Source organism: Stegostoma tigrinum, chromosome 25, assembly GCF_030684315.1.
Source record: "Stegostoma tigrinum isolate sSteTig4 chromosome 25, sSteTig4.hap1, whole genome shotgun sequence".
NCBI lineage: Eukaryota > Metazoa > Chordata > Chondrichthyes > Orectolobiformes > Stegostomatidae > Stegostoma > Stegostoma tigrinum.
In genome coordinates this window covers 26,923,075-26,945,451 of record NC_081378.1, presented here as the reverse complement: position 1 = coordinate 26,945,451, position 22,377 = coordinate 26,923,075, and the positions used below count along the sequence as shown (strand labels likewise).

The following is a 22,377-nucleotide window of genomic DNA, read 5'->3' as shown; positions in this document are numbered from 1 at the left end:
GTAGCCTGTTCAAATCTGTGAAGCATACAGGAGTGCAGAAGTCGCTGCTGCCCTGTAAACCATGGGGATTTAGATAGTTTGAGATAGATGTTCAGGTTTGAGATGGTGGTCCTCAGACACTCCAAATCTCAGTCACTGAAGGCTGTGAGAGGATATTAACAGGATGATGAATTTACTGATTATGAATGTTTGCTTTCATCAAATGGACACTCACACAACATGAAAAATTTTGTCCGAATTTTCTAAGATCTCAATGTTGATCTGAAGTGATATGGGATGGCGATTTGTTGTGGGAACTGGTTGGAAGAGGATTTCAGGGTTCTGGATGCTTTGTGAGAGGTTTTTTTTCTTGTGTGCTTCAGAGAAAGAATGAACACTGATGTGGAGCTTAGCTTTGACTATGCATGCAAGCATCTCATGTGCATTGAAACTTATTGAGTGAGGTTGGAGTGATCTTGGGTTTGGATTGAAGGCAGCATAGTTTGAAGAATCACTCATCTGATCTATAGATTCTTCATCTATCTGTGGGTAATTTGTTGTAGGTCAGGCACAATATTGTAGAAAGGTAAATGTTGGAGAGTTGGCAGCATATGTTGTTTAACCCATGTATTCATTGAGATAGAGTTTGTGGTGGTTCCATTGATGAATTTCATGCTGCCATGGTGTAGGTGAAAGATGGTAACAAATTTCTCCAGGCAATTGAATCTGATGAGGGTACTCTATAAGACTTCATGGCTAGCAGATTTGAAGGCTTTTGTGAGGCTGAAAAGTCAGTTGGTGCTGTTTGTTGTACTTTTCTTGAATTTATCACGCACTGAAGATTGTGTGCCTCTCATGTAAACTTTGTGTTGACTGTGGAAGGAGTTCTTCAGTGAATGAGAGGAGGCTTTAGGGGCAAGGTGATGGCCTAGTGGTATTATCACTGGACAGTTAATACAGAGGCCCAGATAATATCCTGGAGACCCAGGTTCAAATCCCATCATGGCAGATGGTGGAATTTCATTCAATAAATATCTGGAATTAAGAATCTAATGATGATCTTGAATCCATTGTTGGAAAAACCCATCTGGTTCAGTAATGTCCGTTAGGGAGGGAAACCGCCACCATCCTTACCTGGTCTGGCCTACATGTGACTCTAGATCCACAGTAATTTGGTTGACTCTTAACTGCAAATGGGACAATTAAGGATGGGCAATAAATGTTGGCCTAGCCATCAAAACCTTTATCCCATGAAAGAATAAATGGGGGGATAAACTTGTAGAGGACCCTTGCAATCATCTTCCTTGTAGCAGACATCAGAAATAATCCTCTGTGGTTTCAGCATCACCTTCAAAGTCAGACCCATAGTCATCTTCTGGCATATATTCTTGTCCCTCTCTTTCTCTTGTACACTATTACTTGGTCAAATCATCTACAACCATAGCACCAGCCTCCATATATATGCTGGAAACATCCATCTCTGTCTCCATTATCTGTTTTCCTTCTATATTATTGAAAACTTAGGTAATCAATCCTTCACCCTCTGAGATTTAGCAATCCAGAGGTCATTTCTTTAATTTTATTAGACTTTCAGTGCAGTTTCAGAGACATTAGTTTTATTCATATAAATATAATTTCTGATGGTTATCGCTTCTTTCCTCCTACTTACTCCCCAATGCTGGCCTTTAGGCCATGATCAACATTCAGATGCAAGTCTGTAAAAACAAATAGTTGTTCAAAGTAGCTCAATGGTAATGGTGCTTGGATTTTTGCCAGTGCTTACAGCTCATTTGTATGTCATAGATTTTTACTTCAGGGTGTGAAGGTTATTAATGTCTTTAGCTTCATGTGGAAGTTTGGCAATGCATGTGGAGTTAAACAATCAATCTGCTTATTGATCATAAGCAGGCACAAAGAGTCAGACAGGGCAGATTTTTGCAATGTGCTCACCGCATAGTGTTTAATGAGTGGTGTGTAGCAAAAATTACAGAAGTGTTTCTCATTTAGCTTTTATGCTCATAAACCAAGCTGCAGCATCCATAAGATCTGCTTCCATTTCAAAACTGATTGTTCAAAATCTAAATACAATAACTTATACCGTGGTTGACAAGCAGAAAGCACACATTAACTGTTTTACCACATTTGCCTGTAGTAGAAGATCAGATCAAATGATGGGTACATCCTTATTCTAAAGATTTAAAAGGTGCAGCAAAGCATGTCAAAGGGCTACTTAATGCTCCTGCGGCTTATTGGTGAAGTAGGGCATGAAAGTGGTGCAAGGAGAACAAAGAATCAAAAGGTGTACAAAGGCAAATTGAACAAAAAACAACATACTATTGTTGTAGGAAATCTGAAATAAAAACAGTGAATACTTGCAATATTAGACAGGTCAAAGCTCTGCAGAGAAATGAGGCTCTAAGGTTAATGTTCCAGAATATTGGTCTATTGTCAGAACCTGATGATCTTGGAGAAGGAATAGAAAGAAGGAATGCTGATCCTGAAGCTTGCAATGAGCATCTTGGTAAAGGTAAGAAAGGTCACTGAGCATGGATGGTGAATTAATTTGCCAAGTGTGACACGCAAATTCTGTCATGCCATGTCAAGTAGTGAGTAAAATTGGAGAGAAAAGAGTATTGGTGAAGACAGCTGACCATGAAAGATATAGATTCATAGTTGTGCAGTCAGGTGTGTACAACAGGACAAAGCTTAAGCCAATGGTGACATTCAGGAAAGAAACTTCCCGAAACATAACTCCCAAAAGGATGAGTCATTTCCAGTCAACGTAAAGAATGGTGGATGAAAGTGGCTTATAAAGATGGCTGTAGAAAGATTGGAGCCTCCCAATATGGAGGCTTACATTAAGATAAGTTTTCTCAACTGTGGCACATTGAGATCACGCCTGGTCACCGATGGTGCTGAAGTTAGGTCACAGACCAATGATATTGCAGTGATTCCCAGTTGGGTAACCAGCCGTGTTCCACCATTGGACATCTCTATAAACAAGCCCTTCGAGGGCGAGAAGAGCGACTGGATGATCAGTGGAGAAAAGATATTCACTAGTGGAGGAGGCATTGGAGGTCCAACTTTAGCAATCCTGTGTGAGTGAGTTTTAAAGGGATGAAATTGGGATAGAGATCATGCTCAACAAGAAGAAAGTACACTCTGATTGTTATTCCTTAGCTGTCTTAAGTCAAACATCAGATCAAATGATGGGTACGCCCTTAGTCAATAGAATTAAAAGGAACAGCAAAGCACTCAAAAAAGCCACTTGGTGGAGACCTCCACTGGAGATCAAGTAATATGCAATGCTCAGTACAGGGTTTTTCAACTTTTTAGAAAGAAGGACTGTAATATTTAACTTTTTAACATTGTTTCTTATTTTTCTGTTTTGTATCTAACATTTTACACCAACATGGCACCATAAGAGGCGACTTGTAAACTTCTCACTTTTCACATTAACCCAATTCTACATTCTAATTCTAAACATTTTTATGGCACACAGTGTGGTTATTTGTGGAATGATATGGCCAATAATGACATGAACGCTGGTGAAGATGATGTTGATGATCCATATGATGTTACACTTCTTGAATCAACTTGAGAAAAGTTACTTCATTCTGATGATAATGAAGATAGTGAATTTTATGTATTTTAACACACATTCAATGCTTGTTCTGCTGCTCAGTTGATTTCTTTTCAGCATGAGAAAACCTGAGTAAAATCATATAAATTTATGGATGTGACTTTTGGGTTTGATGAATTTGATAAATTTAATGAATTTGGTGTTCATTAGTTCATCAGCAAACTTACAGAAATTAATGTCTGCCTCTATGGAGGTTATTGTTTACTTATAAGTAATAAAAAAGTATTGCCAACTCTTCCAACTTCTTTGTCTGGCTTTTGAGTGTTGGATTGGTGGGAACAACCTCTAACATGGCAGCTGCAATGGTAAAGCAATGGGAAAGAATGGAATTAAGCCTCTTCAAAAATGTTATTTTTCTTAAAGTTAACTCCCTATCCATTGACTGAATGTTTAGTCTTAGAAACTCATCTTTTCCACAACTACGTAAGTTAAGTACATTATTAGTGCAGTACTAAAGGAGTGCAATGTTGCCATCTACCTATGCAAATTACTGTTAAAGAACCCATTGCAATATTTGAGAAACAGCATTCTCAACTGGCTATTTGTTTCACCCTATTTCTGGGAACTTGTGTGCAGCTTAGCTACTGCAACTGCCCAGTTAACAATGATATCCACTCAGGGTGATAGTGCTGTTAAGAAGGCTTACGGTGTGTTAGGTTTTATTGGTAGAGGGATTGAGTTCCGGAGCCATGATGTCATGCTGCAACTGTACAAAACACTAGTGCAGCCTCACTTGGAATATTGCATGCAGCTCTGGTCGTCCCATTACAGGAAGGATGTGGAAGCATTGGAAAAGGTGCAGAGGAGATTTACCAGGATGTTGCCTGGTCTGGAGCGCAGGCTTTATGACAGAAGGCTGAGGGACTTGGGTCTGTTCTCATTGGAGAGAAGGAGGCTAAGAGGGGATTTAATAGAGACATTCAAGATGATCAGAGGATTAGATAGGGTGGAGAGTGAGAGTCTTTTTCCGAGGATGATGATGTCAGCTTGTACGAAGGGGCATAGCTACAAATTGAGGGGTGAGAGATTTAAGACAGATGTCAGAGGCAGGTTCTTTACTCAGAGAGTGGTAAGGGCGTGGAACGCCCTGCCTGCCAATGTAATTAACTCAGCCACATTAGGCGCATTTAAACAGTCCTTGGATAAGCATATGGATAATGATGGGATAGTGCAGGGGGAGGTGCTTAGATTAGTTCACAGGTCAGTGCAACATCGAGAGCAGAAGGGCCTGTTCTGCGCTGTATTGTTCAATATTCTATCCAAACTTCAAAAGTAATTTAGTTGCTTGTAAAGATGGAATAATCTGTGTTTTGAAGCTCTGGTATATTTTGATATTCTTGGTGCCAGCTTGATTGAAAAGTTAGGCTTTGGCTCATCGTAGAATTACTCAATGCAAAAGGAAGCCACTTAGCCAACTGTGGCTTGTAATGGTTCTTTAAAAATTCTGTCTAATTGATCCCACTTAGAGCTATTCCTCTATTGTTATATTGCATTACAGCAATTGTCCCAGTTATGCTTCAGTACTGGCCACAGACCTTGGCAGAACACTCCGCTTGTGATAAGCTGTTAAAGAATAAAATAATACACCCCCGAAAATTTGCAGCAGCTATACTTAAATAGATTTCTGTTTGGTTTCTCGTATTCTGAAGTTGGTGCATCACTGATTTGTTCTACTCTCTCAGGTACATTCAGGGAGCTGCTTCACCCAAGGACATGCTCATTCTTGTGGACGTGTAAGTACTGCACAAGTCTTTTGAGCATTGAAACTGTTACTTTCTCTGTAAAGAATGTGAAATTTTACCCATTCCTTGCTTTCTTTTCTACAAAAAAGGAGCGGAAGTGTTAGTGGGCTAACATTGAAACTAATTCGGACATCAGTCTCTGAGATGTTGGAAACACTGTCTGATGACGACTACGTGAATGTGGTTTCTGTGAGTATTGCAACTATAACTCATTTTCCATGTGATGTCCAGCAGTGCTTTGTCAGTGACATTGCACTTTACAGGTACAAAGGCCGTTCCATTTGTCCATGCTCCCAATGTGGTCAAAGGGTTTGTGTGTCAGGCGTAAACTTAAAGCTATAGCCCTGATCCTGCAACACGTGTCTGAGTTGGTGTGCTTCCATCTGTGAGTGCACAATTACACCATCTGTGTTTTTGTTGTCAACCAGCAACTCAACAAAGGGTGGAATGAGAGTAGACGACGCACAGACGCTGGAAAGAACACATTGGATGAGATAAATGTGTTTTTTTTAATTCATTATAGACTTAAGTTTTTAAATTGAACTTATTAATCAGTACATAATGAAAGATAATACTAATAATTGATTACAAATTGTGATCTATGGAAGGCCTTAATTTGTTGTGTGAATTGAGCAATGACCGCAGATTGAGGGTCTTGATTACATAAGACATAGCTTTTACGCATAGATTTTTGTATTTTTTCAGATTAGTTTGAATCATACTGCTGGTTTGAGCTTACACTCTTGAGTGTCCTAGTTATAAAAAAAGAATAAGGATGGATCTCTCAAACCACTGTAGTGTTTGGATGCTGGGAGGAGAGTTACATGCCTGAATCCAGTTCAAGTGTCTCCAGTAATTTGCGGTCAATGTTTGGGTCTGTCCAGCTCTACATCATCATTCATTATATTGAAGATGATGACGGTCATCATGGTCACCAGAGTTTCTACATTTAAATTTGTTTCTAACACAGTAAGGGTTACAAAGAGGACCAAAAACAAAGTTACTGGAAAAGCTCAGCAGGTCTGGCAACATCTGTGGAGGAGAAAACAGTTAACGTTTTGGGTCCAGTGACCCTTTGTCAGAACTGTTTTATTCCTTCACAGATGCTGCCAGATGTGCTGAGCTTTTCCAGCATCTTTGCTTCTGTTCCTGATTTATAGCATCCGCAGTTCTTTCACTTTTTGTTACAAATATGAACCTTCTTTAGTGTGTGTTGTTTCACGCCATGACATTGTCTGAGTTAACTGCTTTCAGTGTAATTTGCAAAATGGATTTTTTTTTGTTAAATAATTTACTACCTTTTTTTTCGAATTTCTGTTTTTAGCTAAACTAAATCACAGGTTCCCTCAAGTTGAGGAGTGTAACTGTGGGACAGAAAAAGCTGGTGTACGGTCATCATTTTATATTGTTCCTATGAATGGACGGAGAGTTATATTTTAATGATTGCTGTGATTTGGTGTCTGACAACTTGGAGTCTGCTTCTCCCATAGTGTGCCATACTTTGCCAGGTCAGAATCTGTTAGGGTCCAGTTTCTAGTATCTGCTTTAGCCACAATACATCTCCTTTTTAAGAGGTACAGTTATTTAATGTGTTCGGCCATGTCATTACATATCCCTAGGGCAGGTGGGAACTGAACCCAAACCTTCTGCCTTTGGGGCATAACCATTGCATGCTTCTAATGGGCTCTCTTAAGAAAGAGGTATAGTTATTTACATTACCTTGTTGGCTATGTTATGACACACCTTTGGTGAAGGTGTGACTTAACCCTGACCTTCAGAACTCAATTCTGAAGAAGGGTCACTGGACTCGAAACGTTAACTGCTGCTTTTTCAGCATCAATGCTGAGTTTCTCCAGCAATTTCTGTTCATGTTTCAGATTTGCAGCATTCACAGTCTTCGGTTTATTATGAAGTTAGATGGGTTTTTTTTGTGACAGTAACTCAGTCGGAATGGAAGCACATGCATTCGTTTCTCACAAGCCAACAAAATATCTTTGAAGTATATTCACTAATGTCAAGTAATACGCAGTCAATTTTCACACTGGTAGTCCCCACAAACAGCAACTGGCCAAGCAATCTGTTTCTCATATCTTTGGCTTTTTATTTTCTTCCTTTGTGATATGGGTGTCACTGGCTAGACCAGCATTTATTGCCCATCCCTAATTGTGCAGAGGGCAGTTAAGAGTCAATCACATTGCTGTGGGTCTGGAATCATCAGACCAGGTAAAGGTGGCAGTTTCCGTCCCTAAAGGATATTAGGGAACCAGATGGGTTTTTTCTGACAATTGACATCATTAAACTCTTAATTCCAGATTTTAATTGTATTCAAATTCCACTAGCTGTACAGTGGGATTTGAACCCCTGTCCCCAGAACATTACCTGGGTGTCTAGATTAGCAGTTCAGTGATAATGCCACTAGGCCATTGCCCCCACTCATTGCTAGGAGATGAGTGTTGGCCAGAGTATTAGGAGGAACTCCTCTTGGCTATTTCCAGTAATTCAGTAAAATCTTTTATGTTCATGGAGCGAATAGACAAGTCCTTGGATTAATAGTGATAATGGGAACTGCAGATGCTGGAGAATCCAAGATAACAAAGTGTGAAGCTGGGTGAACACAGCAGGCCAAGCAGCATTTCAGGAGCCCAAAAGCTTGGCCTGCTGTGTTCATCCAGCTTCACACTTTGTTATCCTTGGATTAACATCTCATTTGAGAGACATTACCTCTGGCAGTGTCAGTTTGGATAATCTGCTCAAGCCTCTGAACTGGGGGTTGAATCTACAACCTTCTTACTGGGACGTTAAAATCCTGTCACCAAGAAAAGACAGACATTTGTGAAGAGCCATGAATTAATAAATTAATTGCGTGCTGGACTCCATTGGAACAGTAAATTTGTATGAAAGTGGGCAGCAGTAAGTTAAGTAATTAATACAGCAGCGGTTGTAGCAGTGAATTAAAAGAAGGAACAAAGGGTACCAGTTGATCAATTAATAAAACAACACATGCAAACAAATTAATTGAGAAGCAGGCTACAGTGATTTAATAAATTCATGGACCAGGAACACACCAATGAATTAATAAATTAATGGAGCATGTTAGTTGATTATTGGAGGAGCAGATAATTATGGCCGTGTAAATTAATGAAGAACTGAGCACCAACCAATTTGGTGAATGAAGCTGTATGCATATCTTACAAGTTGCTGCAGCCTGCAAAATACTCAGAATTAATTGGAATAAGTGCAGAACCTTTCTGGATGTTAAAAAGGCAGTCAGAATCTGGGCAAGAGCTTATTATTAAGGAGCTCTTGAAGACAGATTCAGAGAGTAAATTTACTCAAGTTATTGTGAAAGATTTTTTTCAATTTTTAACTGATCCTTTCTAAAGTTCATGAAACCTCACAGGAATACTAAGTGAGAAATAAAACATAATTAAGAAAGGGAATCAGCAAAATTACTTGGAAATTCAAGATGAACATAGTAATAGGAGTAGACTATTCAACCCCTTGAGCCAGCTCAGTAAGATCATGGCTGATCTGTGGCCTGACTCCATATGCCTGTCTTGCGCCCAATTCTCTTGATAGGCTTGTTTCATAAAAATTTGTTTATCTCAGATTTAAATTTAACAATTGAATTAGCAATGACCACCATATGAGGACAGAGTTCCAACCTCCAGTACCCTTTGCGACTGCAAGTGCTTTCTAACATCTCTCCTGAATGGTCTGGCACTAATCCTTAGACTATGCCTCTTGGATCTAGAATCTTCAACCAGTGGAAATAGGTTATCTTTATCTACCCTGTCTTTTCCTGTTAATATACTTAAAACCTCAATTAGATTGCCCCTAAAATTTATAAATTCGAGTGAATAAAGACCTAATTAGTCTAACCTCATCTCATAACTTAACTCTGGAGTCCAGGAATCACCCTTGTAAACCTGTGTTGCACTCCCTCTAGGGTCATAACATCCTTCCTGAGGTGTGGTTGCCAGATCTGCTCGCAGTATTCTGTGGCGTCTAACTAGAATTTGAATAATGTTTGCCTGTTTATACTTTAGCCCTTTAGAAATGCAGACCAGCATTCCATTAGCCTTCCTGACAATTTTCTGCACATGTTCATTGCATTTTAAAGAGTTATACACATGTACTCCCAAATTTCATTGGAATCCACAGTATTTAGCCTTGTGCCTTCTTAAAAAGTCCCTGATCTATCCTTTTTTTTGTCCAAAATGGATAACCTTACACTTGGTTATACTAAAATCCATCTGCCACAGCTTTGCCTACTTACTTAATCTAGGAACATCCTGTTGAAATTTTATGCTGTGTCAGCACTATCTACAATGCTGCCTATTAGAGAAAATTGTTGTGAAAATTATAGATTGTCCTTGGCATCTTGATTCCTGCCACAGGCTTTTTGAATCCTCGCTTAATTTACATTTTGATGCATATCAAAATTGGATCATACTGTGGATATCACCGTAGAGGGATGAAAAAGTGACTCATTGACTAAGTTTGAGGGGAAAGCAAACCTACAGTCTGAGGTTGGGAATTAGAAATCTTGTTCAGCTCTGTTATTAACTCTTTCTTCCCCTTTCAAAGCAAACTTGGTTCTGCTTTTAAATTAATCTTGAGGCCAGCCCTTTGCCTATATTAGTTAGTTCACCAGATGTGGATAATGCAGACAGTTTATTCCCTTGTACCCTGAGGACGTTACGAGACATATAACATGCCTCTGGAGCCACAGGTCAGTGTGAGTGAGTGAGGCTGTCAGATTCATGTCCTTCAGGGACAGGAATTATTATATTGCTCTTCAATCAAAAGTTGTGTATTTGCATGTTGGCCACTTGTACTTTTTTTGTTATAAGGTATCACAGTCCACTGGCCAACATGCAATTCACAACTTTGGATTCAAGTTCCAGCTGCAGCAAGCAACTGTCTCATTCAATACACTGAAGGACTCAAGACTAAACTTGATTGAACATTATTGTTGTTTTCTTCCCTCTGATTGTTAGACGTGTTATAATCGTGGCACAGAAAGCAGTGATTAAGATATCTTTTAAATGTATATTTCGGTATAAAAAATACTTTAACCAGATCTCAAACTTTTTGAAAGAATTTGATATTAAATTTCATTCATAACAATTGACTGCCATTTAAAAAACTGATAAGATGAGGTAGGTTTATTGCATAATAAATGACAAAAGGCTACCATCCAAGCTTATGTAATAGGGTGGGCAAATTGAGTGTTGACCTTTATTTCAAATGGAATGTGGATAAAAGTGGGGGAGTCTTGTTCAAAATATATAAAGAATTTGTGAGACTATGAACCGTCTTGATCACCTTGTAGTGAAAGGTCCCCTAGAATCACATACATGGTCAAAGTTAGCATTCAGTTTGAGAGTGAGTAACTTGGTCAGAAGCAAGTGTGCTGAACTGAGGAAGTTAAGGAGAGTATCAATTTGAGGGAAAAAAGCATATATTGAGGCAAAATTCAGAGATAGCCCCTGAAGTCTCGGAGAAAATCAGAATTTGACAAAGGAGGACTAAAAATATAAAAATGACAAAGAAAATGAAATATAAGAAAAAAATTACAAGGGATATAAAATAAAATATGTAAAATCTTATACTGAGAGCTTCTATGAAAAGGAAAAGGGAGGTCAAAGTGAACATTGGCCCCTTAGAAAATGAATCTGGGGAAGGACTGAAAAAACACATAACTGTAGACTAGTTAGCTTAACTTGTATCGTTGGGATAATGATAGATTCTATTATAAGTAAAAAGAAGCCAGTAGACACAATATGTTTGGAATTCCAGCAAGCATTTGAGAAGGTATTACAGTGTTGGGCTGATAAGATGACAGTCCAAGGTGTTCAGTGCAGTACATTAGCAAGGATAGAGGCTTGACTAATTAATAGAAGACAAAGCATTGGGATAAAGGGGGCATTTTCAGAACAACAACTCTTAACCAGGGAAGTGCCGCATGGATCAATGCAGGGGTCACACCTATTTGCAATGTATATTAATGAGTTGGATTTAGAAAGTGAATGTACTATGGCCAAGTTTGCGGAGGACAGTATATAGACAGCTTAAGATAGTAGGCAAAATCTTGGCAGATGAAATATAATGTGGCAAAATTTGTGATTTTGCACTTTGGCAGGAGGAGTAGAGGAGCTGATTATTGTTAAATGAAGAAAATCTGCAGAAAGCTGCAGCACAAGACAAAAATTTGGGAGTCCTCATGTATAAATGACAAAAGGCTACCATCCAAATTCAGGTAATAGTGAAGATAAATTGAGTGTTGACCTTCATTTCAAATGGAATGTGGCATAAAATGGGGAGGTTTTGTTCAAACTATACAAAGAATTTGCGAGACCACACCTGAAATACTGTAAATAGTCTTTACCATGGAGGGCTGCAGACTCTTGTTTGGTATGAATATTTAAGCCTGAGAGAGATTGTTAATCAGTAAGAGAATCAAGGGTTATGGGAATGTGGCAAGAAATTAGAGGTGAGGATTATTGGATTTGCCGTGATCTCATTGAATGGTGGAGCAGGCTGAATGGGCTGAATGGCCTACTTCTGCTCCTATGTCTGATGATCTTTTAGTACTGATCATTTATATTGTATTATAGATTATAGTCCAGTACTATTATGTCTTCCTCCCACATTGTGGTGTTTCCTCCAACTGTTTTCCTTTCTGCAGAGTTCAGGGATAAATAGGCCACCCTGGGGCCAATTCAGTACTTTGTCATTTAGCCATACTTAAATGACTGGATGCAATGAGTTTTGACAGGTTGCTTGGCCAGAAATACTGGTCAGACCTTGGTACTATAGTCACCTAATTTCTACACACTTAATTTCTAGCAAGAGTCAATGGAAATCAGTTATAGTCTAGAACATTGTTAGACTTCCTTTTTCTCTCTGCATAGGCATCAAGGCCAATTGCATCATCCCAGTGCAATTCTGTCAGTTTGGCTAACTGAGCATAAGAGAAACAAGTAAAACTGGTCACTACCATAAAATAAACTGCATTTATTCACTAATCAACTAGAAAATTCCTACTAGATTATTTTAGTCATATCTCCAAACTTGCCTCAACTGGATTAAAACAAAACATTAATCAAAAATCAACTTATTTCCGAAAGAGTGATAAGAATGGAGAACTTGTGCTTATGAATAGTTGAATATCATGGATGCTTTTAAGGAAAGCTACATAAGTCAGTGAGGGAGGACAGAACGGAAGGATAGAATGATAGATTCCATGAAGACGTGTGGGAAGAGGTGTGCAATGTAGACAAATTGGATCAAGTAGCCCGTTTCTGTGCCATAGGCTTTATGGAATTCAGTGTAATAAATATATGATAACAGCTGTAGAAACACATCCACCTACAGTTGCACCCCATCATTAATTTATCTCAGCTACCTAAACAAAACTATTGTAAATTTATGCTTCCAAAGTGAAGATACTAATGTCACAAAAAAAATTGAAACACAGTCTTACTTTTAAGTTGGTTATAAAGTGCAATGTAAGCAGCAAATACTTTGCCCTATTCTATTTCCTTAGCCTGTAATGGTAAACAAGGTAACCGAATTAATGGCTCCAATGGGGTACAGATCACCAACTCATTGATAAACAAGAGTAAGGTACACTTATATTGACAGTAGAGTGGCATTAATTTGCCTTACTATTGTGGTGTCTGGTTAGGTGTGGCAGAAAGATTCAGGAAACTTAAAGTGGCAATTCAGTGGTTCAATATATCTCAAATGTACATTGTGTTTTTTGGAAAATTACGTGACCTGTAATTCTCCTATGGAAATACAAGCAAACTGTTCAGACTTAACTTTACCCTTAGCCTATCCTCAGACGTCTTTATGGACATGGCAAGGCATGCAGAAGAGTTTGAGGATTAATCAAGACGTTCATCTGGGCTTAGATATGGTGGTTAATAATAATGATGTTGGATTTAGTCTGCAGTTTCAGCTTCAGAAAGAGACTCAGGGGACGAAGTGCTATCAACGCTGTAAGCTCTGAATGAAATGAGCTTATTGGCAAATTGCTGGAACTCTAATGAGGTAAGGTGACTGATATGTTTTGGCCTTGCTACTCATTACTCTATACATCATTGGGAATGCAATAATTTATTTCTGTCTAGTTTTGCGATCTAACCAGCTTAATGGGATTTCTTGCCTGAGCCAGATGTTGTATATTACCTTGTTCCCTGAGACAAAATTGTAAATTGTGCTCCCTAGTAGTTACTATGAAAATGATGCTCGCAGTCATGGTACATGTATAACTGTTTCAGCAATGGTGGTTTCATTGTTTCGTTTCTAAAGGTTCACGTCTCATCTCACTGCAACATTATAATCAGTCCTGTGGAATTCTACGCTCAACTTACTTGCCAAAATGATATAAGATTTATTCACTTGCAGTAGTGATATTCCACTAAACGTTTGCAAATTATTTCTTCTTAAAATTCCATTAATCTCATCACAGTCATCAATCACTAAGTGAGCATGCCGTCATGCGTCAATGCTGTTTAAATATATTAACAATTACAGTCAGCATGACAACATTCAGCCATGAAAGTTGGTAAGAACTAATAAACTGTCCATAAAATAAGCACTACATACTGTATTATTCAAGGGAAACATAACATCCATTTGAGTGATCTCAAGTGTGTAATCTAATCTCAGGTTTTGAGAATAGCTGGAACGAACGGGAGTACCACACTGATAATGTATGAAATGTGAGGGATGCAAGTTTGTACACCATTCCTTTAAGAAGCTTTGACTATGGATTATTTAAGAAAATACATGTTGTGTGGCATTTACCACCGTTCTAAATGTGACGGATTTGGAACGCGATCTGGCATTTGAAAACTGGGTCCCAATGAGGTGCTGGGTTCAATCACCAGCAGTAGAATTGTATTCTACCATAATATGTAACTGATGTATCCTCACTTTAACATTACAAGCAAGTGAAGGGGCTGACCCTGGTACAATAAGATATATGGGAGAAGATGCCAGGAGCTTGTCGAAGATGATAAAGCTGTAATGCAAAGGAAGTTGCGTGCTGCAAGCAGAGCCAAGTAGTTCCACCATCTCATACCTGATTAAACATCTACCCCCTCCTGCTACATTCACTTGTGGATGTTAGTGGAAAATATGGCAACTGATGGGAGAAAGAAGCTCCATGAACATCTCCCTCCTGAATGATGGCAGTCACATCTAACACAAAATGCTTCTGATTTGGGAGATCAATCATCTCAGTTTAGGACACTACTACAGATGGTCTTCATGTAATATGCTAGATTCAGCCACTGTAAACTGCTTCTTCATTGGATTTGCTTTGATCACAACAGGCAGGTAGCACTGAAGAGGTGGGGAAGCTGCAGAAAGATTTAGACAGTTTAGGAGAGTGGTCCAGGAAATGGCTGATGAAATTCAATGTGAGTAAATGTGAGGTTTTGCACTTTGGAAAAAAGAATACAGGCATGGACTATTTTCTAAATGGTGAGAAAATTCACAAAGCAGAAGTACAAAGGGATCTGGGAATGTTGGTCCAGGATTTTCGAAAAGTTAACTTGCAGGTAGAGTCCGTAATTAAAGCGAATGTAATGTTGTCGTTTATCTCAAGAGGGTTGGAATATAAAAGCAGCGATATGCTTCTGAGGCTTTATAAACCTCTAGTTAAACCCCATTTAGAATACTGTGTCCAATTTTGGGCCCCATACCTCAGGAAGGACATACTAGCTCTGGAGCGTGTCCAGCGGAGATTCACACGGATGATCCCTGGAATGGTAGGTTTAACGTATGATGAACGGCTAAGGATCCTGGGATTGTACTCATTAGAGTTTAGAAGGCTGAGGGAAGATCTAATAGAAACTTACAAGATAATGTATGGTTTAGAAGGGGTGAACGCTAGGAAGTTGTTTCTGTTAGGCGGGGAGACTAGGACCTGTGGGCACAGCCTTAAAATTAGAGGGGTTAAATTTAAAACGGAAATGAGACGACATTTCTTCAGCCAGAGAGTGGTTGGCTTGTGGGATTCATTGCCACGGAGTGCAGTGGAGGCCGGGACGTTGGATGACTTCAAGGCAGAGATCGACAAATTCTTGATCTCAGAAGGAATCAAGGGCTACGAGGAGAGTGCAGGGAAGTGGAGTTGAAATGCCCATCAGCCATGATTTAAATGGCGGAGTGGACTTGATGGGCCGAATGGGCTTACTTCCATTCCTATGTCTTATGGTCTTATGGTCTTATGATGAACATTACATGGCCATTATGGCAATAGGAAGAACAATACATGGTCATTAGTGTAATATGTTCCATGACCTCCACAATCTCCACTCAATTCATAATCTAAGACCATAGATTGTTCCACTAGGCCGTATGCATTTATAGAATTTAAGGGATCACTTCATACTTTTGAAATGACATTATCTAAAATAACACTAACCCCCAATAATTAGTAAGACAGTGTGACCTGCAAATTATTTAAGGAATAATGGCATGTTCCCTGTTTGTTATTTTAGCCTAAGCTGCTAGCATTATGGCAGAGTATCATTGCGAATGTCAAGCTAACAGTACATCATTTTTAAAACTGCGTTTCTGACACTTGCTTTAAAAAACATGTAACACATTTGCTTTGTAACCTTCATAGTTGCCCTCTGCGTGCAGCATGCTTTAAAAATCTGAGCCAAATTCTTGATTGGAAGAAGGAGATGGGGCAAAAAAACAAGTAGTGAGCTACAGAATAAAGTAAGCTTGGCTCAAATTTTAAACAAGTCAGACCAGTACCAATGTCCTTGGTGGGAGAGGATCAAGAAAACATCCACAAAGGAACAGAAGTGAATAACGGTAAAAGCTGGAAAGAAATCACATATTAACAAGGATAGACAAGTCCAAAATCCAAGAGGATGCTAGTCATAGGGCTGAATATTCCTTGAAGCCAATCCTAGAAAGATACTTTGACAATTTCACAGTCTGAGGTGGGAGTGCTGATATATAGGAAGGAGAAAGGGGACCTCCATCTGAAGGAGATTTCTGATCATTTTCTTCAAAATACCAAGATGCAAAGAGGTTGGTGTTGCCAGGTTGGCCTCTGTAGAGTGTTCTGCAGCAGCATGGGGCATCGTTGTGGTATGGTAGAACCGGCGTATGAACATTGTTTAAAAGAAATATGCAGCAGCATCTCCACCATTGGTCTGCTGCTGGATGGCAACTTTCTCTTCCTGGCTATGTATTAGCCATCACATGGGGCCTACCCACTGCGGAATACCTTTACAGATTACAGTCTCCCCAGAACCTTGCCACAGCTCAAAGAATTTCCATCATCATTTAATAATCTGTTCTGCTGAAACCACCCCCCTTTCGGAGCCAGAACATGCATGGAAATTGCACCCTAGAAAATCTGTCGGATTCATCATCAGCAAATACTATTAGATGAATGGAACATAGTATCAGGAAACATTAGAATTCTCTTCACGCTGAGTAAATCTCTTAATTACACCTGTTCATTAGGATTATTTCCCCAAGTGTTTTAAATTTACATGAGTATTTAGGAAATATAATTTTCTGCAGCTTTAAACTGTTTGATTAGAGGTACTTTTAATGCTGTAAACATTGACTGTTTCTGCTGCCTGTCTCCTCCTTCAGATGCTATTAGGACAGTGAATTGCTGATATATTAATATCCCACACAAATAAATAAAATCTCATTGAAGTACCAACTCAGTTTAAAAATAATAGTGAGCTTTCTGCACATGATGGGAAATGGAATAGCTTTGGAATGCTGCCAGTCTCAGCATCTCGTACTTTCTTGTAAAGTATGGCAAAGGTTAGATACACAATGAATCTGTTTAACTTTATCCACAATCTGAGAATACCCTAAATTGAGCCAGAAATACATGTCTACATTGTTATTTAGTTATCTTGTCCATCATTAGAGCTCTCAGAAGTGCAACAATACAGGCAGGGTATAATCATCCAACTGGGAAACAGGAATAACACAGTGGGTTCAGAGCCTTCCACACTGTAGCACAGATAGGACAAAAGATTAGAGAGCACATGAGGGAAGACCCAGAGGGTGGTTGGGCCAAGGAACACATTGCCTGAAAGAATGGTCAAGGCAGAAGCCCCCAATTCATTTAAAATGTGTGTGGGTATTCACCTTAGAAGCTATAACCTGCAACACTATGGAACAAATGCTGCAAAATGAAATGAGACTGGGTGGCACATTTTTAATTGGCACATACACAAAGAGTTCTCTTTCTGTTCCAAGAAAATTCTATGATTCTATGAGTACCATTTACAAAACACGAGTTAGGAGTGTGATGGAATACTCTCAACATGCCTCAATGGGTGCAGGTCCAACAGCTCTCAAGAACCACAACACCAAGCTGAACAAAGCAGCCCCCTAGATTACTACCCTAACTACCACCTTAAATAAAATGTGCTCCCTCTATCACCCATACACAGTACCACCCGATTGTACCATCCACAAGAAGCACCATAATAGCTCACTTGGGCTCCTTTAGCATCATCTCCTAAATTCATGACTTCTACCATCTAGAAAAACAACAAAAACAGATCTACGAAAGACCCACCACTTGTAAGCTCTCCTCCAAGCCACGTACTTGGAACTACACTGACCGTGGTCATTCCTTCACAGAGTACCCCACAAAGCTCCCAAAGCTGTAGGTTTGCCCACAGCAGGTGGATGATAGTGGTTCAAGAAGGTAGGGCACCATCACCTTCATGGGGAAGTTAGGGATGGACAATAAATGCTGACCTTGGCAGCGATGTCCACATTCTTTAAGTAAAAGGAAGTTGTAATAAGACTGCAAGTTTTGTGTAGGCAAGCACTAACTAGGGTCATTAAGAATGAAGCTCAGATTTGGCACATACTTCCAGTTAAAATCTTTGGTTGGAAGACAGATATTTAATGCATTAGTCTGGACTGGTTTTCTACTCACTTCCAGGAGTCCACCATTGACCAGTTCCTCTAAAATACCAGAAGCAGCATCAGAAATGAAAGAGTGTTTCCTTGTTGATCAATGGCATACAACAGATCAAACAAAAACAGACAGACGTAGTAGAAATGATTGAGAAGGATTCTGGGAGAAGTTTTTCCTTTCTACTGGCAGCATATAAAAGGGAACTAAAATCTAGTGGGAGCAGCCATTTTGGTCAAGAGCAGTGAGGCCCAAGTGTGGCTGTTGAGGTCAAAGTGAGGGTTTTAGCAAGAATCAAGCTTTGCTGAGGAGAGCAAGCAGCATTTAGATAAGACAAGGTAAGGTCTTTCCTTATTTTTAATCCAATCATTACTAGAGGAGTAATAATGACAATTAGTGGAGTCATCTGGTCCTCCTGTAAGATGTGGGAGAACAGGGAGATGGCAAATGTCCCTGATAACTACGTCTGTAGGAAGTGTGTAATCTGCAGCTCCTCTCAGACCATATGGGTCAGTGGGAATGAAAGTTGGACTCACTGAAGAGCGTGTAGGAGGCAGAAAGCTTTATAGATAAGATTTTCAGGGATGTGGTCACATTCAAAGGTTCAGCCAGATCAATGGGTGACTGCCAGGAGGGGCAGGCAAGCAGTAAAGGATTCTCCATTGGCTATCCTCCTCTCACACAAGTATACCATTTTGAAAGGAGTGGAAGGAGAATGTTTGCTCAGGGGAAAGCAACAACGGCAGCCACATCAGTGGCAATATGACAGGCTCCATCGTACAGCAGGAAGAGTCACCAAGCAGTAGTGATAGGGAGCTCTAGAGTCAGTGGCACAGACAGACTTTCCTGATGTCACAACACAGTCTGCCATACAGTGGGAAGACTAAATACAGACTGGGTGACCACTTTGTGGAACAGCTCTGCTCAGTCTGTAAGCATAACTCTGTCCTTCCTGTTATTATGATGTTAATTCATCATCTTGTTTTCATGGTCACTTTCTGCCCATAGCCTACTACACTGTTCAAAGGAAGGCCAAGCCAGCTGGAGTAACAGTCCTTCCTCTTCTGATCAGACACTTTACAGGCATCTGGCCTCAACACTGAGTTCAATAAGTTCCAAATGTGAACTGTCCTCCATTTTCTTCTTTTTTGCCAAACAACAATCTGTATCTTAAATGCTGTTTTTAGATCAAACTGCCCTTTATTTTTCCAATGACATGTTCTCTGAACCAATGCTTTCTTTCCTTTTCTGCAATCATTAGCACTCACTAGCACAGACTTCCAACTCCTCTACCTGAACCTCCCTCTCTTTTACAACAACATACACCCCATTCACATTTTTAATTCTTTTCCATTGGTAGAAGAGTCATATTGGACTTGAAATGTTTTTTTCTGCTCCTCTCTTCAAAGACACTGCCAGGCCTGGAGTTTCTCCAGCACTTTCAGGTTAATCACAGATTTGAGATGTTTGGCAACAGAACCAAAGGAAACACAAGGAGACACTTTTACAAAGCAGCAAGTGTTTAGGATCTAGAATGCAGAGAGTGGAGTGCGGGCTAAGTCAGTTGCAGCTTCCAAAAGGGAAATAAATAAGCACCTGCAGGTTAAAGACAAAACGTGGGGTTATGGGGAAAGAATGGAGGAGTGAAAATCATTGAACTGTTTTTGCAGACAACACGGATCAGTGGACTAAACTATCTCACTGAATCTAGGAATGCTATCCTGAGGGATTCTAGTGAGATTTCTGTTAGTAGGCACAGCTATATTGCTGACACATATGCCTCATTTGAGTAATGGCTTGACTCTCACCTTAACAGGAAATGTGCAACAAAGAGTAACTATAATGCTATATGTTATTAAATGTTACAACACTTAAAAGACATTTGGATAAATACATGAATAAAAAACGTTTGGAGGAGTGTGGGCCAAGCGCAGGCAAGTAGGACTAGTTTTGTTTGAGATTGTGGTCAGCATGGACTGGTTGGACTGAAGCGTCTGTTTCTCTGCTGTATGATTCTATATCTCCATGACCTAGTGTAGGGGGCAATGAGATAAGTTCAAAAGTTCATGGTATAATTTTATACAGCAGATGGAGAGTCTAATACTTCCACAGATGTGAATTTGATGCACAGCGCTAGTTTTAACTAAAGCTACATTAGAGTAATGAAAGTGCGCACAACAGATCTTTGGAAATTTATTGATATTTTAAATGGATGACGTACGCCGAACATAGGGTCCACAGTCTGTTCTCTCTGTTGCAAGATGATGTGAATAATGATTTCTGCAAACGTATTGTCATAAGTTAAAAAAGGTGTAATAGAAGTCCTGAAATGTATTGGACCTGCTATCCATCATTTTGCATACTGATGGAAATTTCACCGTTTTCTGTGGTAACGTGCTATTGAACCACTTGAATGCTATCAAGTTCAATGTTTTATGTTGAAAAGTCCTGTTTCCCAAATTGTAATTGGTTAGACCACTGGAACAATTCTTTGCATTAGCTTAATGTCAGTGTTGGTTTTCCAATTATTTATTCTTTTCAATCATTCAGGGTATGCACACATTGCCAGCTGGGCCAGCATTTATTGCCCATTAAATACCCTTGCAAACATAGTGGTGAGCCTGCTTCTTGAACTGTTGCAAACTTCGCCAGAATGCCCCTAGTCCCTTCATCCAGATCATTCATATATATAAGGTGAACAGCTGTTGCCCCAACACTGAACCCTGCGGGACACCACTTATCACCAGTTGTCATTCCAAAAAAGAGCCTTTTATCCCAACTCTCTGCCTTCTGTCAGACAGCCAATCCTCAATCCAAGCCAGTAGCTCACCTCGAACACCATGGGCCCTCACCTTGCTCAGCAGCCTCCCGTGAGGCACCGTATCGAAGGCCTTTTGGAAGTCTAGATAGATAACATCTACTGGGTTTCCCTGGTCTGACATACTTGTTACCTCTTCAAAGAATTCTAACAGGTTTGTCAGGCATGACCTCCCCTTACTAAATCCATGCTGACTTGTTCTAATCTGACCCTGCACTTCCAGGAATTTAGAAATCTCATCCTTGACAATGGATTCTAGAATTTTACCAACTACAGAGGTTAGGCTAATCGGCCTATAATTTTACATCTTCTGCCTTGATCCTTTCTTAAACAAGGGGGTTACAACAGCAATTTTCCAATCGCTTGCGACTTTCCCTGACTCCAGTGACTTTTGAAAGATCACGACCAAAGCCTCCACTATTTCCTCAGCCACCTCCCTCATAACTCTAGGATGTAGCCCATTGGGGCCAGGACATTTATCAATTTTTAGACCTTTTAGCTTTTCTAGCACTTTCTCTTTTGTAATGCCTACCATGCTCAACTCTGCCCCCTGACTCTGTTCCAGGAACAGCCATGTACTGTTTTTCTGGTTGCTGTAGTGGCTGTGTATTGGTCCCCTTGCTTACTGTAACAGTTCTACATCATTTTCCTCTTTTGTAGCAATGGCCATGTATTCAACACATCTATACATGGTTATGCATTCTATTTTTCATGTGATTTTAAGTGAGTAAATGCTTTCACACTTGAAATAGATTGGTGTAAAACAGATAGAACACAAGGCGATTTGGTTAAGAAGGGGCATCTGTGAGATGATGGTCATGGACAACTGGGTATCACTATTTCATTGAACAAATAGGTAATGAGCAAAAAAAAAGAAATTGCTGGAAAAACTCAGCGGGTATGGCAACATTTCTGTAGAAAAATCAGAGTTAACAGTCCAGGTCCAGAATTTGCTCAGAACTGATAGGAAAAGGTTAACATTTACACTGAAGGTGGGGCTGGGGAGGAGTAAGTCGTAGATGGAAATAGAGCCCAAAGTGAGAGAGAAAAAAACAGATGGACAGATGAAGGAATGGGTAAAGGTCAGCTTGGCAGAATGAATAGCTGTGAATGGGGACCATTAACAACTGAAAATGGGCTGTTTGTGGTAACTGCCCATGTGAAGACAAGGCCTGCTGTGTGGCAGTTGAGTAGGGACATGGAAAAAAGTGCTCCGGCCGTAAAATTATTGAACTCAATATTGAATCCT

At 39.7% G+C, this 22,377-nt stretch overlaps 1 protein-coding gene across 10 annotated transcripts in view; it reads left to right on the top strand.

The window, feature by feature from the left end:
* Positions 1-22,377, top strand: part of LOC125463260 (voltage-dependent calcium channel subunit alpha-2/delta-1) — a 617,517-nt gene that overhangs the window by 412,088 nt on the left and 183,052 nt on the right. For all 10 annotated transcript variants that reach the window (XM_059654605.1, XM_059654607.1, XM_048554305.2 and 7 more), the window contains 2 exons: positions 5,305-5,355; positions 5,454-5,553. In XM_059654605.1, coding sequence (XP_059510588.1) covers positions 5,305-5,355; positions 5,454-5,553 — 151 coding nt within the window. The remainder of the gene's footprint in view (positions 1-5,304; positions 5,356-5,453; positions 5,554-22,377) is intronic.